At 41.9% G+C, this 18893-nt stretch overlaps 1 protein-coding gene across 4 annotated transcripts in view; it reads left to right on the top strand.

Annotated features, from left to right (window-relative positions):
• The window catches only part of stox2a (storkhead box 2a), a 61211-nt gene that overhangs the window by 25948 nt on the left and 16370 nt on the right, over positions 1-18893 (top strand). Inside the window, exon 1 of one of the 4 annotated variants that reach the window (XM_076989528.1) lies at positions 13628-14165. The exons of the other annotated variants lie outside the window; for them this stretch is intronic. Coding sequence (XP_076845643.1) covers positions 14048-14165 — 118 coding nt within the window. The 5' untranslated portion in view covers positions 13628-14047. Of the gene's footprint in view, positions 1-13627; positions 14166-18893 lie in introns of those variants that run through there. 4 annotated transcript variants of the gene reach the window in all.

Below are 18893 nucleotides of genomic sequence, written 5' to 3'. Positions count from 1 at the left end.
ACAAGGGAAAAAAAACAGGATACAAAACTCAACGGTCTTGTTACATGTAATCTAAACGGTCTTCAGCAGTTGGCCACATGTTTTCATCCACATCACATCTGATGTTAGCCCTTGCCATGCACCTTTGATAGAAAAGCTTGTTATGCCTTATGCACCCCTGGCAGTCTTCAGCTGAAATGTCTCTGCGGACGGGATCTATTGCATCCAGGAGGGACATTTGGTCATGGGGCCGATGATCATACACCTTCCACCTCCAGACTGAAAAAAGTTCCTTAGTGGGGTTGAGGAAAGGCAAGATGGACGGGAGGAAAAAGGACATCACTCTTGGATGGTCTATAAACCAGTTTGTGATGACATGAGAATGAGAGAATGCTACATTGTCCCATCACAAATGTCCTGGTGTTTCCTCCCACCTGTTCCCTTTCTGCTTCTGGAACCAGTTGTTGGTAGAGTTCATTCAAAAACGAAAGAAGGAGGTCACTGTTATAGGGACCAATCTGGCATTTGTGAAGGTAGCGTTTTAGCTGCCTTTGTTTTGCAGAACTTTGCATTTTATACAATATTTAAGGTTTTGAACCTTAGGTTTTCATTTTTGACATGCTGTGTTCAAGCAATTGTAAAAAAGATAAAAATGATCCAGAATTTTGTTATTGGATAACCTTGTGTGTATAGAAAATTTAAGCATTATAAAACCATGTAAAATGACTGCATTTTGTGCAACAACAACATGAATTGAACTAATAGTATAGCCAATGAAGACTGATGTTGTGTTCACTGTGTTTAGAGTTTTGAAAATGTGACTAAAGGTTGGACAAACGCATGTTAGCAGTCGTCAAAAACTGTAATATCAACATTATTAATTGTAATATTGTCTGGGAGTCATGTATCAAAGTCTTCTGTGTTCAGAAATATTCCTGAACATATACTCTTTAATTATACTGTGGATATAACAATAATGATATTCCATGCAAATATTACACACTGTTTACTATGAGTTTTGCATATCAGTGTCATCCACTGCTGCTAGGGTGGAGATTGAGGTGGATGTGGAGTTGGCCTACACCTTCCTGCAGAGTTGTGTCTAAAGCCTCATTGGTAGTGTTTTAACTGTACACTGTGGGAAATACAAACCAGTGGGTGTAGAAATGGGTGGGTGGGAGAGTCCAGGTCTGATGATGTCAGCAGACTCTTCATGCTCTGCCTGCTATTTTTTCTCCACCTAAAGATAACAGACCCCTCACACGAGGAAGCAAACTTCATGAGGAATGGTTATTGTGAACGTGTGCCTTGGTCCAGGACAGTGCAGTGGTGTGTTTGCTCAAAAACATTACCTGGTGATGAACTGATGGATTAAATCAGGCACTGAACTGAATCAGCCCAACTGAATTGGGGTCAATCATGTAATGAACTGATGGGTTGAATCAGGTAATGAACTGATGGGTTGAGTCATGTATTGAACTGATGGGTTGATTCAGGTAATGAACAGATGGGTTGAATCATGTAATGAACTGATGGGTTGAATCAGGTAATGAACTGATGGGTTGAGTCCAGTGATGAACTTACAGGTTAAATCAGGTGTGTGTGGACTCCGGTCCAGCAGGAGAACAGCAGGTCAGTGTTTTCACTTCTCTGAAAAACCTCATTCAGTATAGCAACCAAATGTGCACTGAAGCAGTAATTATCATAACCTGCTCCAAAGAACCACTAAACAGCGCAATACTCAGGTCCTCTAGGATGGAAAGAATTCACTTCACACAGCTTTGGATAAGACGTTTTCTCCTCTTTGTAAAGACACAGTAGCACACAGAAGAGCAGTGTGGGGGGGGGCTGTATCAGTGGTGAACAAAAACAGGTTGTTTGCTAGGTGTTATTAATTTAAGAGTGGGGAGAAGGTGCAGGGCTGGGAGGTATTACAACAGGAGTGTTACCACTGTCCTACTATCAGTTAATACTGCCAGTCACACCTGTTGGCATTGGGGCTATTCGGGTTTGGCCTTTGGACATGGCACATGTTATGGTTTTGTGCCAAATTTGTTTGTGTCTGTAACTTTATTAACTTAAAGACAACAACTAAACAGTGCTGATGTCTTGACTGTGTCAGTGTTTTGATGTTGGTGTATGTGGAGGTGCCAATGCTTTAATGTGTTTTGGTGTTGGTGTAGGTGGAGATGCCAGTGTATTAGTGTGTTTTGGTGTTGGTGTAGGTGGAGATGCCAGTGTATTAGTGTGTTTTGGTGTTGGTGTAGGTGGAGATGCCAGTGTATTAGTGTGTATTGGTGTTAGTGTAGGTGGTAGTGCCAATGCTTCATTGTGTTTTGATATTGGTGTTTAGTGTTGCTGTAGGTGGAGATGCCAGTGCTTTAGAGTGTTTTGGTGTTGGTGTTTGGTGTAGGTGGTAGTGCTTTAGTGTGTGTTTTGGTGTTGGTGTAGGTGGAGATGCCAGTGTATTAGTGTGTTTTGGTGTTAGTGTTGCTGTAGGTGGAGATGCCAGTGCTTTAGTGTGTTTTGGTGTAGGTGGTAGTGCTTTAGTGTGTGTTTTGGTGTTGGTGTAGGTGGTAGTGTTTTGGTGTTGGTGTTTGGTGTTGGTGTAGGTGGTAGTGTTTTAGTGTGTTTTGGTGTTGGTGTAGGTGGTAGTGTTTTAGTGTGTTTTGGTGTTGGTGTTTGGTGTTGGTGTAGGTGGTAGTGTTTGAGTGTGTTTTGGTGTTGGTGGTAGTGTAGGGTGACCATATTTTTTTTAGGAAAACCAGGACACTGTGTGTAAATTGTCGAGGGGGGGGGGGGGGGGGGGGGGGGGGAGGGTGTGGCGAACGTAAGTTGTCGAGTGGGGGGGGGGGGGGGGGGGCGGGGGCGGGATGGGGTGCCGAACGTAAGTTGCCAACCGGGGGGGGGGGGGGGTCGAACGTAAGTTGTTGGTTCTCCGCCAGTTGAGTATGATGAGGCTCAGGGATTCCGTGTCATACAGCACCGTGCTCAGGGTCCTAGTGCCTGTAGAATTAATGGCCCGATTAACGTAATTTAAAAACCAGGACATTTCCACAGTTTTAAAAAATATCACGGGACGCCCGGGACAGGACGTGAAATACGGACATATCCTGGGACACCCGGGACAGGACGTGAAATACGGACATGTCCCGGGAAATACGGACGTTTGGTCACCCTATGGTAGTGTTTTGGTGTTGGTGTAGGTGGTAGTGTTTTAGTGTGTTTTGGTGTTGGTGTTAGTGTTTTAGTGTGTTTTGGTGTTGGTGTTTGGTGTTGTTGTAGGTAGTAGTGTTAGCATGTTTTAGTGTTTGGTGTTGTTGTAGGTGGTAGTGTTAGCGTGTTTTGGTGTTGGTGCAGGTGGTAGTGTTTTAGCGTGTTTTGGTGTTGGTGTAGGTGGTAGTGTTTTAGCTTGTTTTGATTTTGGTGTTTGGTGTTGGTGTATGTGGTAGTGTTTTAGCATGTTTTGGTGTTGGTGTTTGGTGTTGGTGTAGGTGGTAGTGTTTTAGCATGTTTTGGTGTTGGTGTTTTGGTGTTTGGTGTTGGTGTAAGTGGTAGTGTTTTAGCGTGTTTTGGTTTTGGTGTTGGTGGTAGTGTTTTAGTGTGTTTTGGTGTTGGTGTTTGGTGTTGGTGTAGGTGGTAGTGTTTTAGTGTGTTTTGGTGTTGGTGTAAGTGGTAGTGTTTTAGCGTGTTTTGGTGTTGGTGTAAGTGGTAGTGTTTTAGCGTGTTTTGATTTTGGTGTTTGGTGTTGGTGTAGGTGGTAGTGTTTTAGCATGTTTTGGTGTTGGTGTTTGGTGTTGGTGTAGGTGGTAGTGTTTTAGCATGTTTTGGTGTTGGTGTTTTGGTGTTGGTGTTTGGTGTTGGTGTAAGTGGTAGTGTTTTAGCGTGTTTTGGTTTTGGTGTTGGTGGTAGTGTTTTAGTGTGTTTTGGTGTTGGTGTTTGGTGTTGTTGTAGGTGGTAGTGTTAGCGTGTTTTGGTGTTGGTGCAGGTGGTAGTGTTTTAGCGTGTTTTGGTGTTGGTGTTTGGTGTTGTTGTAGGTGGTAGTGTTAGCGTGTTTTGGTGTTGGTGCAGGTGGTAGTGTTTTAGTGTGTTTTGGTGTTGGTGTTTGGTGTTGTTGTAGGTGGTAGTGTTAGCGAGTTTTGGTGTTGGTGTAAGTGGTAGTGTTTTAGCGTGTTTTGGGTTTGGTGTTGGTGGTAGTGTTTTAGCTTGTTTTGGTGTTGGTGTTTGGTGTTGGTGTAGGTGGTAGTGTTTTAGCATGTTTTGGTGTTGGTGTTTGGTGTTGGTGTAGGTGGTAGTGTTTTAGCATGTTTTGGTGTTGGTGTTTGGTGTTGGTGTAGGTGGTAGTGTTTTAGCATGTTTTGGTGTTTTGGTGTTTGGTGTTGGTGTAAGTGGTAGTGTTTTAGCGTGTTTTGGTTTTGGTGTTGGTGGTAGTGTTTTAGCTTGTTTTGGTGTTGGTGTTTGGTGTTGGTGTAGGTGGTAGTGTTTTAGCATGTTTTGGTGTTGGTGTTTGGTGTTGGTGTAGGTGGTAGTGTTTTAGCATGTTTTGGTGTTGGTGTTTGGTGTTGGTGTAGGTGGTGTTTTAGCATGTTTTGGTGTTTTGGTGTTTGGTGTGGGTGTAAGTGGTAGTGTTTTAGCGTGTTTTGATTTTGGTGTTTGGTGTTGGTGTAGGTGGTAGTGTTTTAGCATGTTTTGGTGTTGGTGTTTGGTGTTGGTGTAGGTGGTAGTGTTTTAGCATGTTTTGGTGTTGGTGTTTTGGTGTTGGTGTTTGGTGTTGGTGTAAGTGGTAGTGTTTTAGCGTGTTTTGGTTTTGGTGTTGGTGGTAGTGTTTTAGTGTGTTTTGGTGTTGGTGTTTGGTGTTGGTGTAGGTGGTAGTGTTTTAGTGTGTTCTGGTGTTGGTGTAAGTGGTAGTGTTTTAGCGTGTTTTGGTGTTGGTGTAAGTGGTAGTGTTTTAGCGTGTTTTGATTTTGGTGTTTGGTGTTGGTGTAGGTGTTTTAGCGTGTTTTGGTGTTTGGTGTTTGGTGTTTGGTGTAGGTGGTAGTGCTGCACCTGAACACTCCATGTGGTGTTTTGTGCCCCGTTACTTTACCTGCTGGTATGGTGGGCTTGACCTTGAAACAGTGTGATCTTCTGAACACACAATAACTCACACTGTCCTTTTCTCCCTTCTGCAACAGTGTATTGATTGAGTGATTTTACGATGACTGTGGGTGAGGACATGTAGGTGATGCGCCTGCTCCGTGGTTAAGCTCTCACAGCCTTATAGTTGATGTTTGCACATTTTGTAAGCTGCTGTAAAAGAGCCTGGCAAATACCAATAGAAATGAAGTCAGTTTTTTTGTCTAAATTGTTAGATAAGAATCATATATCGATAACTTTTTCCTGTTCACTGCTGTTAAAAATGTACCCAGACTCATGTAATAATGTTAGTGCAGTTGAAATAACATCGCAGTTTTGCAGTGTCACAAACACCCCCATCTCCCTCCTATAAAGTTGAGCCTCTGGTCATGTCCTGAGTGTGTGATAATATACAACTAATGTAGTACACAATTCATTTAGAACTGAAGACCACCAGTAAGATCTAATATCCTGATTTAACACACATGCATTTGTCTGTTTTGTATTCTTTGTTCTTTTTAAGCTTCTGTGATTGTTTAGACCTGCAGCTCTCATTTTGCTTCACACCTATGCTTCACTTTGCTGTGGTGATTGAGGCCCCTGTTGGAGCTGCGTGCTCAGGCCCTCTCCAGAAGCTGCAGAAGCTGCACTTCACATGGCCGTGGGGGTGAGGCCCCCCGGTGGAGCTCCGTCCTTGGGCCCTCTACAGAGGCTGGGCTGCACCCACTCATGCTAAATTTGGAGGCTTGTGCTACTGCGTGTGCATCAGAGGCACAGAACTCAACAGAGCAGCATCTCAGAGTTCCTCTTTATTTTTTCTACATCTTTCATTTTTGGCTATGGATGTGTGACAAGATGTGTGTGTGTGTGGAGGTGTAGGACTTCTGTAGAGGAAGGTTTTACTTCAATGTTTCAACCCCCAGCAAATGTGTGGCAGCTATGTTTTATTGATCGAGTTATCTGGAGGCACTCTGTCCTCATTACTGGATGTGTGTGAGAGAGAGAGAGAGAGAGTGTGTGTGTGTGTGTGTGTGTGTGTGTGTGTGTGTGTGTGTGTGTGTGTGTGTGTGTGTGTGTGTGTGTGTGTGTGTGTGAGTGTGTGTGTTGGGCTGTGGCTAGGAAGGTATAAAGTTTGATGTCTTTGTAGGGACTTAACATGTTAGTGTGAATGTGATTTTTATCATATCTGTGTATATTGATATGTGTTTTGGAGGACTCCTGACAATCAAATATGTATGTCATCAACAAATCATAGATGGACTGAATATTTTAGAGTGCTGTGGGCCGTATGAAACTACAGAGGAATTTTACTTCAAAAATCACATGCAGTTATAACACACAAGTGTTTGTGACTAATGAGTGCCATGTACAGCGCTTAAAAACATGGACATGGTACCACTCACAATACTGCTGTGATTCCTGGAGGCTAGATGAACACCTGTGACTGGTCCCAGTACCCATCGGTTTGTTTGGCGTTTGTATTCCTGACTGTGAGGATGTGACTGAAATCAAATCAAATTCCAGGATGAATGTACTGTTCAGTGTAGAGACACAGCGGTCAAAGCATGCATGTTTTCCTTTTTGAAAAGCTTGGTAGTCCTTGGTTCGAATTCAGAACACAGCAGGTACACTGTGTACACTTATGCATGGACATGAGCCTGTTTTAAGGAAAACTCAGTTCGAATACTCGTCTTAATGTCTCTGCCCCAGGACACTATTCTCAACATAGCAGTGTCAGCGAAAATTTCTGAAGGGCTGGGAATAGCCAGTAACATCATGATTCGATATATATCACAATACAGACATCACGATACGGTACTAAATTTAAATGTGCATTTTCCACCCTTGTTTACCCAAATTTCAAGTTTAAATGTCAACGAGACAGACTGTAGCTGCTTTTCCATGGTTTGTCTTATACAAACGTGCTTTTCAAATCCGATTTTTCATAAATCCACCTCTTTTCTTTGGAGGTGCCACCTGCTGGACATATTAAATGGCGCTCCTAAACATGAATGCATCAGTTTCACGTTGAAGGATATAAATATCATAAATTCATAAATATTGATACAGTGACTGTATCGATTCGTGTATTGCTAAGACTAAATGCATAATATATTGTTGCGATATTTTGCACACAGCTGTAGTAGCTTGTGCAGTGCTGGTATGTGTTTCAGCCACATTAGTTGAATTACTAGAGTAGGTTTGTCTGACTGAAATTAGGGTGCCTAGGCTGGCTTGGCCTGACTAAGAGAAGTTAAGATGACTAGATTAGATTAGTCTGGCTAAAATAAATTGGGATGACCAGGCTAAATTAGGCTGGATAAGATTAGTTAAGATCAGTAGATTATGAATAGGTTCACTAGGCCATGCTTGGAATATACTAGATTTTGCTAGGTGATGCCATCTAGGCCACAGTAGGCTGGCTAGACTGAATTGGTTGAACTAGGCCGGATTAAACTGGTTTAGATAGGTTAGTGTCACGGTACGGTGGGCCCCCTACTGGTCGCCCCCGTCTACAGCAGCAGCTTGTCCTGTGGGTGTGGTGTTGTGTTCGTCCCTCAAGTGGGCGGAGCCCGCGATCCGTCTCACCTGAGGGTCGTTTGTTCGTCTATATATGTCTTGTCTTTGTACCAGTTGACCGCTGGTTATTATATCCTTAATTCGGATCAGTTCACGGGTTTTGGTTTGTGCACTTTACATATTAAACCATCCTATTTCCCTGAGACTTGGCGTGATTGCTTCCATTTATTTTCGCTCACCCTGCCCGTCACAGTTAGGTTGAATGGTTTATGCTTTTGAGGCCCCTGTCTACCTTTGTTTCTAACCATTTTTCTAACCTATTTTAACCATGTCTCAGAATAAATGTCCACACATCCTGGAGTGTCTGACTGTAGCCTTGCAACATTCTGGAGTGTTTTACCCGAGGATACTGCAGGCATGTCTGGAGTGGAGATCACCTGGTCAGAGTTAGAGGCAGGGTCATAGGATCACAGAAGAGGTGCGACGCAACTATCAATAACCAAATGCAGCCTGTCATTGATTTCAGCTCATGGTGACCTTGCTTGCTAATGAAAAAAGCTTCTAATCCACTGGACCTGATCTTTTTTATTAGCCTTGGACAGATATACTGAATTATGTCATTTAGTGATGCAGAGTGAAACATTTATGATTTAGAGCGTGCTTGTTTCTGTCTTCAAAGAGTCTTAAGCACTCAGCATAGGCTACTTCTTGAGAGTTTGCAAGGGTTGTGCAAACTCCTTTGCGTGCCTTTGGGACTTAATAAGCTTGCTTTCTGCTGTTTCATTTTACCTGTTGTATACACTCCACTACAGGTGACTCTATTACATTTTATGATTTTAAATTCCATGACAACTATGACAGTTCTAGCTTTGGTAATGAGTTGTGATCAAGTGATATAATGGCAAACATTTTAATTTGTACCAGGATTTTCTCTCATTTCTGTGAGTTTAATACAATTATAGTGTTGGAGTTAGAGCAATTAGAGTCTCTCAGAGATAAATCATAAACGTGTCTGTAAATTCGTCCCTGCTTTGATAGTAGCTCCTCAAAGTCGTCCAGTTGTGTTTCATGGTAGGCTTCTTTTTCATTGACCAGTGAGGTTTTCTCACAGAAAGAGTAGTGTATTCACATGTGGAGTTCACCCAGCTGTCATGACATGGCGACTGAAGCCTCCACACGTCAGCGGTTGCTGGTTTTCGGTGAACAATTATGTCATATTGTTCACCGAAGCCATGCAAACGTCTTCTCTACATGGAGTGTGCTCAGGGAGAGAAGATATTGTGTGTCTGAGTATTTATGTACAATGTTAGCCTGATTCCTGTGGCTTATGACACAGACTGCATGATAGTGTGTCAGCACAGCTAAATAACAAGACTTCAAGCTAGCATGATGTATACTGAGGCTAGGTTAGGTTAGGCTAGTAAAGACTAAATTAGGCAACCTTACAACTTTGTTTTCTCTACAGAAGGAGCTAGACCTCTGGCAAACACAGAGAGATTCAAAAAGAGAAACACTATTACTTTTACGTATTCCGTTTTTTTTTCTCCATTACAATATAAAGTAAAATTACTTTCTTAGGACATAATTGTATTTGTTCCCTGTTTAGCAAATTGTGCCTTGAGTGTCAGTCACTTTGTAGTGATGTCACAATATCATCCAGTATCTAGTATACAACTGCTCCGTTGCAAAAAAAAAAACACAATGCACATCAATGCATTCAAATGCATTTATTTGAAGCATTCACAGTGTGCATGAGCAGATTAAAAACACCCAAACACAAACTCATGACAAACTGTGCAAGGTGTCATAATTTCAGTCTGGCACATTTAGTGATGTTTGACTAGACAAGTTTGGTAGGGGGGATCACCACCTCAGTTAACCCATTCAGAAAGATGTCTCTAGGCAGATATGGCATTTAATTTGCAAATCAATTAATCGGTTGACCATTCATCTTTAGGACACTTTAAATCTCATCTTAGGTAATAAGATCCAAGTCAAAACCAGAGGCGGCGTCATGACAATATTGGCCCCCAATACCAAGTTGGCACTCCCTACTGAGCTAGTTCAGCTTGACATCATGATTTACATCATGACTGACATCATACTTGACGTTATGATCGACATAATAATTGAGGTAAATTCTGGTAAATACAGGAACATACCCTCCTCCATGCCAGTGGACCCTCATCTCTCTTGCTGGGGTCTGTTCTGGGTCCACCACAAATTTATAAATTATAGCCTTCTGAGTTCACAGGATGTATAAATAGACACCCACTTTATGAATTGTATATATAATTTCAATGTTTAAACATTAATTAACACATAGCACAATGAAAATAAAGAGCTCTTATTTTGAACCTGTTAAAAGAAAATGCTCACCTCTCACCAGATTTCACTGCAGTGCTGTTCTCTGTCCAGGTGATAATGATTGAGATTAGGTGTTCCAGCTACACCCACTTCTAACAGGTGTATAAAATCATATACACTCCCATGCTGTCTCCAGAAGTGGATGTACTGAGAGCACTTTAAATGTGGCACACAGGATGCCAATTTTGCCATAAGTAAATCTATGAAATGTCCACCTTAATAAATCTGAACTGCCTGGGTTGGTTGTAGAGTTTTTTATTGATAAATGTAAGCATCAATGAACAGCAACTGCTCAGCAATGAAGCATCACTCTGAAGAACCTCTAGAAGCAACATCATCAGAAGAACTTCAGGAAATGGGTTTCCATAGCCCAGCAGCTGCACATGAGCCTATGATCAGTGCCCACAATGCCAAGCATTGGCCGGAGTGGTGTGAAGCACGTCACCGCGGGACTCTGACGCTGTGGAATTGTGTTCTCTGGAGTGACAAATGGAACTTCATTCTCTGACAGTGAGACGGATGTCTGTGGGTTTGGCGCCTGCCAAGAGAAGTCTACCTACAGGACTGCGGAGTAAAGCTTGGTTGAGGGGGATGATGGCCTGGGACAGCGTCTCAGGGTGTTGTCTGTTTGTTTCAGTGCTTATGTTAATGCTGCAGCATAAAACATGCTTCAAACAATTATGTGCCTCCAACTTTGTAGTAACAGTTTGGAAGGCCCTTTGCTGCCCCGGGATGACTGGGGCCTTGTACTCAAATTAAGGGCCATAAAGACATGGTTTGATATGACTGGTGTGCATACCTGAGTCAGAACATCTGTAGGGTGGGTGTGGGGGGGTTTGGGGTCTCCATATTGGAATGTAATGTCCAACTAGCACATATAGGTGTACTGGTCAGGTGTCCACATACTTTTAGTCAAATCGTGCAAGTTAGTTACTTGGAAATTAACAGGCAGGATACGCAACACTGATATTTAAAGTAATTCTTATGTTAAGGTTAAGGACTGTGGGCCATAGGCCCTGTGCATTAGTTAACATCCTAATCTAACAGAACCTGCTATTGCCCCCTATAGATCACACATGCAAGTTGAATCCAGGCAGAGCAATGAAAAGAGAGGGACACAGAGAGAGCAGAGAGAGAGAGAGAGAGAAAGAGAGGGGAGTGAGATGAGAGAGAGCAAAGAGCAAAAGAGGGAAGAGAGAAATGCTGCAGGATTGCAGTGTGTGTGTGTGTGTGTGTGTGAGTGTGTGTGATGCTAGCGCTGAACAATAACTCAATATCAATATATATCACGATAGAAAATGTTTCAATAACGGTGATATGATTTTAAAGCACATTTTCAATATTTCGATAAACACTATTTACAACATTACAACGTTCATAACAGGGTGGTACCATTAGTTTATAGCATTCAGTGACTGATGACGTACACCTCGTACACACAGCCAGTGCTCAGCAACAGCAGGCTATGCTAGTTTTGGTTTGGCTCCAACGTGACTTGTACTAGCTGCAAAATGAATACAGCTGACTGCAATACAAATGTGACTGAACGAGCTTCTATGAGCGATGATAAAGCAGGCGAAATAGTTGATAAAAGGGGAAAGACTAATTCTGTGGTGTGGAAGTGGTTCGGCTATCGACGATATAAATATTGACTAAGCCAACGAGTTTGTTTATTTCACAGTGATGTCGTGGTTCATCTTCAAATATGAAGGCTGAATACAAATAAAAGGTTGACAATGATTTATTTGTATTATTTTTATTCCTAAAGTAAATATATACTTTTATATACTTTTTTATAGGAGGAGGTTTCGTATACTTGACATTCATTTTCAGACATTTGTAGGTGGTACAGACATCCGTTGTGGGCATTCTTGGTTTTCTGTGGGTTTTATATTGTTCATATCGATATTGGAATTATATCGTATATACCGAAATTAATAAATATATCATGATATAGATTTTGCCCATATTGTCCAACCCTATGTGATACACAACAGTACTTGTGGTTAAAGAGAAACCAAGCTATACCCTTCAGATATTACATCTACATTCATAATCCCCCCCCCCCCCCCCCCCCCCACACACACACACACACACGTACACATGCACGCACGCACACACACACACACGTACACATGCACGCACGCGCACACACACACACACACACACACACACGCACACACACACACACACACAAACACACATGGACATACAATCATGCACACACACATCTGTCTTCCAAAACTGCACATCTGACACCAGACCAGCTATCAACAAATATTCATCATTAAACAGTAGGACACTGGTTGCCCCAGTTAAAGTTGTGGGGAGATCATATGTTGATCAGGCAGTGCAGGCCTGTTTTTGTCAGCAGGACAATGTGCACTTAATTTACACTGATAGTGACTTTGTTCTGTGAGCTGAGACACCCAAATCCTGGACCTTTTTTTTTCATTTCATCAGCGCTCGTTTCTAGAGTGATTTCAGGAATAGCCCAGAATTCAGGCCTCAGACATTATTTTTAAATCTAGGCTAAAAATCTATTTCTTTAGTCAGGCATTTAACTAAAAATATCAAGTTTTTCTGCAAGTGTTCCTCTTGTGCACTTTTAAAAAGCATTCAACTTTTCTCTGGTCTGTTTTGTGTTGTTGATGTCGTGGTGTTTCTGTACCGTGGTGGAACCAGGAGCAGTAAGATGTGAGGATGTTTGTTTAGGCCTTTTTCGCACAAGTGTGGTTGTTATAGGCAGTTTGGGTCATACCTTGCAGGCGCACAAGGTAAAGTCTCGTAGTTGAATACAACTCACGGGGCAGAGAACCACTAGCCTAAGGTAAAAATCAAACAAAAAAGCCCAGTAGAACCAGGAACACACAAGAACCTTTGAAACATAGAACCCTGTAAGGCAAGTAGGACATGTCATTGTAAACAAAAGCACACCTTTGCCAAGGCTGCGAGATAAGGGGTTATATTTACATCAGAAAGGATGAAGTAACCAGTGAGACAGAAGTGTGGGTGCTGATGAAGGAGGAGGAGCCAGGGAAGAGTCATGGTGGAGAGGAACCAGTCAGGAACTTCTCATCTGTTGCAGATTTATTGTTCTATGTAATTTCCTGCTAAAGTGAGAACATCAGAAAATCGCAAGTGCACTCCTGGAAGGGTTAAAAATTCAGCCACATTTTTTATATTTGAACCTTTTGAAAGCACAACATAAATACCATAGTGTAATAGTCTCCAGCACATCACAAAAACAGGGCTGAAACTGCAGGACCGTTCACGTGTAATCAGATTTTACGTTCTATGGTCTCAAAGCTTGCAATTTGCATATTTGTTTGTTTTTTGTTTGTTTTTGAGGACTTTCCTCTACAACAGAATTATGTTTATAGGTAAAGCGTAGAGAATGACTGATCCATTCCCTGTAGCATGGTGGGGCTGGACACGCCACAACGTGGGTTGGTACTCGTATCCACGTCATGGCGTGGCGTCTGAGCCTTGCTAGTTTGCGTGGCCCATATAACAGGGCTCCTGGGTAACACTGGCCACAGTCGGTGTGTACAAGCAAACACTTTGCCTGGTTTGTCGTCATGGAGACCGATCCTTTGTGTCCTCTCTCTAGAAAGGAGGTCACCTCTCTTTCAGTGGCCAGTTATGAGGCTTAGGTGCAGGGTTTCTCTCACTCTCTCTGCCTGTCTCTCACCTTCCTTGTCTATCTTTTCTTATTCTCCTTTTCTTTATCTCTGTATGTTTTTGTCTTCCTCTCTCTTCTTCTTTCTGTCTTGTCCTCTCTCTCTCCATCCTTGTCTCTTTTCTTGCTCTTCCCTTTTTTTTCTCTTTTTATCACTCACCTTCCTCTCTGTCTATCTCTCTCCCTTTCTCCCCTTCCTCTCGGTCTCTCTGTTTGTCTCCCTCTCTTCCCCCTCTGTCTTTCTGTTTATCTTCCTCTCTTCCCCTCTGTCTCTCTGTCTGTCTCCCTTTGTCCCTCTCTCTGTTTGTCGATCTGTCTCCCTTTCTTCCCCTCTCTGTCCCTTTCTCCCTCTTTCATTCCCTTTGTCCATCCCTCTCTTCTGTGATGTGTCTGTTAAAGGTAGGAAACAGGAACAGATTGAAACTCCATATAGTAACTGATCCACTGATTGGCTTACTAAATTTGTTCATGAGCCACAAAAACCTGGGATACTATGGAACTGGTAATCTAATTTTGTTCTTTTGTGTCATATTTTTTTCTTCAGTGTAAAGCAATGGAAAATTGTCTTGCTTGTTGTGGGAGATTTTTTCTGAGATTTTCAGATGCAAAATGTAAATGTAACAAATGTCAGTGTGGGGAGGGGTATGCACATGTGTGAGCGTCCATATTTCACTCATTCAGAATATTTACTTGTACGTGTTAAATCACAGATAGAGGTACAAATCTTAATCATTAAAATGAAGAAATCCTTCTGATTTCAAGACTGTAGTACTCTGTTCTCATAGACAATAGATGTAGAGAAATTATAACTGATCTTGAATTTGTAGTTGCTGGTAATACAATATATTTTTCACATGATTAAAGCCCTCTTCATATACACATACAGATCTTATAATGTACAAATATGCTTTTATTAAGTATGTGAAGGAGCTATTTTAGTGTGAAATGGACATGGTAATTCTATATCAAATATTTATATAGCATTCTATATGGCATATGTGATATCAATAGGATTTTCCTAGATCTTCTGGATATAGACTTTATTAAAATTTATGTGCTTAAGAAAAGTCAAAATCTTTCCTACTGGTTCTGAATCACATGTTTACATGCAAGATCACCTAGGAGATTGGTCAGGTGACCAAGTCTCTATCTTCTCTTAGTGGTGGTGTGGCATCCCAACTCTGACTTGAGTATGCTAGCCTTTTTTCTCACACTGGCCTTTTAGTAGAATGTCCTTCCTGAAGAAATGAGGCCCTGAATGGGGTCTTAGGTTTGAGGACAAGCCCGATGGATGTGACATAAAATCCCACTGAAATGGAGGAGATGGAAAGAGGAAGAATATGAGTCTGGGAGTCCAGCCAAACAAAAGAATCAGAACACAACAAAGGAATCAGAACACAACAAAAGAATCAGAACACAACAAAGTAATCAGAACACAACAAGGGAATCAGAATACGACAAAGCAAAGTTTTCACTTATCAATTCTTCATTATTTTCTTCTGCTTTCCTGCATTTGTCCCTGTCTGGTTTGCCCCAACACTCTCACTGAATTTACTTAATTGAACTGGACTGTCCACACTTTCCAAAAAACTTTCTCAATGTGTGTCTTTACTGATGTGTGTGATCTGTGTATCTCAGATCTATGGAGAGATCTGAGTCAACTTCTTTATTCAGAACTTTTGAACTTGAATGTTTTAGTAACAGCACTTTTAGCATTGATGAAGTTTGAGACTGACCATTTTATGATTTCTCATAAGAGCATTCTCATAAGAATTGCTATGATCTAGATAATTAACTTTCCTAAAGTGCTGTTAGTGATGCTAATCATATTGTCCAATTTAATACCGATATCACAGAAGGCTACATTCAAATTAGTCCTCTAACAAATCACAATATTTTATGTTTGCAGTGACCATTGTGACCTATCACCGACATTCCAGATGAGTGTTCTGTAGGTCTTTCCCAGATGAGTGTTCTGTAGGTGTTTCCTAGATGAGTGTTCTGTGAGCATTTTTCAGAAGGGTGTTCTGTGGCGTTTTCCAGATGAGTGTTCTGTAGGTGTTTCCCAGATGAGTGTTCTGTAGGTCTTTCCCAGACGAGTGTTCTGTGGGCGTTTTCCAGATGAGTGTTCTGTAGGTGTTTCCCAGATGAGTGTTCTGTGGGTATTTTTCAGATGAGTGCTCTGTCTGTGTTTCCCAGATGAGTGTTCTGTGGGTATTTTTCAGATGAGTGCTCTGTCTGTGTTTCCCAGATGAGTGTTCTGTAGGTGTTTCTGTAGGGAGTTTTTCCTCGCCACTGTCGCCTTTGGCTTGCTCATTAGGGTTCTGGACCCATAGTATTGTTAACCTTGTAAACCCTGTAAAGCTGCTTTGCGACAACTTGAGTTGTTAAAAGCGCTATACAAATAAACTTTGATTGATTGATTGATTGTTTCCTGAATGAGTGTTCTGTATGTCTTTCCCAGATGAATGTTCTGTGGGTGTTTTTATGAATCATGGCATTCACATGGTCATGAATATTTTAGACAAAATTGGTCAGAGCAGTGTTTAACAGCATTGGATCTATGGGTTACCAGTGTTTTTACTGAAATATATGGCAAGATACATCATAACATGTAGGCTATCACAACAGAAGTATAAATACAGGACAGTATTTTCTTCAGTCTCAACTTCCAACCTCAGTCATTTATTGATTTAACTGATTTACCTGTTGAGATGCATGGAAATATTTTATTCCACTAAGTCAGTAATTAATTGTTTGTTTTTTATTGTGATGTTTATATTTACTACAGAGGTTGAAGTATTTTGCTTGCTTCTTGGGAATACATGAACGTGAATGTAAAAGTATTCCTTTTTACACCTTGGAGAAACATAATGACATGTGTAAATGAAATACTACTCTACTATAGTGATGTGTGGAGTGGACCAGTTCTCTCATATATTAATTGTGTAATGTTTAGATTTGACCTCTGTTTGACTTGTGTTGAGTCCGTGTAGGTCTGACCTCCATCTGACTCCTGAGTTACGTATTTGATGTTCAGATTTGACCTCCATCTGACCCCAAAGTTACGTATTTGATGTTCCGATTTAATTTCCATCTGACTTGAGTTGAGTGCGTGCGCAGATTTGACCTCTGTTTGACTCGTGCGTTAGGTGTCTGATGTGTAGATTTGACTTGGGTTTGACTTGCGTGTGGCTTATGGTTTTCGGGGTGGAGAGAGGACAGCCCGGGGAAGCAGAACTCCACACACTCTTCTCTCTGTTCTGCTGCTTCACCGACACTGAACCGCAGATGAACCCGAGCTGGAACAGACAAGGAGGGGTAATCTCAAACGGATGAGAGAGAGAGAACCAGACAGACGGAGACAGGGGAAGAGAAAGGAAGAAAAAAATATGAATATTTTTGTGGAAGGGCAAGAAATATCTGTTTGTGTGAAACGTCTGACATGATGAGGCCTGGGTTACACTCAGGTTGATTTTTTCTTATTACTTGTAAGTATTTCATCATTTTTTATGAGTTATTTCTTATGAGAGTGGGGGTTGTCAAACCATATCAAAACCATGTCATATGCCTGACGACATATCTGACCAAATGACTATGGTTATATAACCAGCGTGTGTACTGGGAGGATAGTCCCCTCACTGTCTGTGGTGGCAGTGAAACCTTAATCACTCTGTTCAGTGCATTTAACATTTACGCCAGGGTGGCTGTGATATGAAAATGTATTAATTGGTCTGTCCGTGATGTACCTAAATGTTGGTCGAACACTTTTTTCACTGTTCAGCTGGAAACACAGCAGCTGCATTTTATGAGTTTATGGAAATTTGGGACAGTTGTTATTGATCATTGGTGTTTGGCCCAGACCTTTTATACATGAGCTCCTCTAATGTATGGTGATGTTGCAGCCTGCTCTAGGCAAACAGCATAGTGTGTGTGTGTGTGTGTGTGTGTGCATGTGTGTGTGTGTGTGTGTGTGTGTGTGTGTGTGTGTGTGTGTGTGTGTGTGTGTGTGTGTGTGTGTGTGTGTTTGTAAGGGATGTGCCTCAGGTTTAGTCATACCCTGCATTCCTGTTCCATCTCTCAGTGTGTATAATGTGCACCACCTAACAGTTCATCTGTTTATTTAGCACCCTCTGTCTGTTCTCGGGTCTCGGCCTTGAGCAGTGCCTGCTGATTGCTTTTCTTTGTATCATTTATGAACTTTAGGTCATATGTTACTGAATGAAGGACATGCGAAAATGTAATAAACATTTTTGTCAAAAAAGAAAAAGAAAACAAAACAAAAGGATGACCAGATGATTTTGACAGAGGGATTGTGGATAGCACATGGCTATGGTATGATTTAGCATTTTTGTAAGCTCATTGCCGTTGTTCGAATACGTTTTATTAGTAAAACTCAAAGTAGTGGACTTTAAGTCCTGCTTTTTCCATCCATCCATACATCCATCCAAATTTCAATTGGTCTATTTTTCACACTGTCCAGTTTTCTACGGCTTTTTCCTTTGCCCCTACACCGGGCTTTTGCTCACTGACATGACATCATCATGGGCGACGTCATCACGGCAGTGCTAGAGCTGTGATCTGTGGGTTGCCCCACGCTGCAGCCGGATCTCTGGAGTGGACACAGGAGAGATCAAATAACTGAGTCATGGCAAAGTCATGTCATGTTATTGAGTCATGTTCATCCAAAATAGAGAGTTGAAATTTTTGTCTAAAGTTGTTTAAATGTTGCTGGTAATCTGTTGGTGAGCATATATGAGAGAAGACGGTGCCCTGAAGGCTCTGTCCTGTTATTCTCTGTTGGGGTGTATGTACGAGTGATGACAGTGCCCTGAAGGCTCTGTCCTGTTAATCTCTGCTGGGGGGAAGGTACGAGTGAAGACAGTGCTGTAAAGGCTCTGTCCTGTTAATCTCTGCTGGGGGGCATCTACGAGTGAAGATGGTGCCCCAAAGGCTTTGTCCTGTTAATCTTTGCTCGGGGGGCATGTATGAGTGAAGACAGTGCCCTAAAGGCTTTGCCCTGTTAATCTCTGCTGGGAGACATGTACGAGTGAAGACGGTGCCCTAAAGGAACTGTTCTGTTCATCTCTGCTGGGGGCCATGTACGAGTGAAGATGTTGCCCTAAAGGCTCTGTCCTGTTAATCTCTGCTGGGGGGCATGTACGAGTGAAGATGGTGCCCTAAAGGCTCTGTTCTGTTCATCTCTGCTGGGGGGCATTTTTGAGTGAAG

This window comes from Brachyhypopomus gauderio, unplaced genomic scaffold, assembly GCF_052324685.1.
Source record: "Brachyhypopomus gauderio isolate BG-103 unplaced genomic scaffold, BGAUD_0.2 sc68, whole genome shotgun sequence".
In the NCBI taxonomy this organism is placed as follows: Eukaryota; Metazoa; Chordata; class Actinopteri; order Gymnotiformes; family Hypopomidae; genus Brachyhypopomus; species Brachyhypopomus gauderio.
This window is presented reverse-complemented; position numbering and strand designations above follow the sequence as displayed.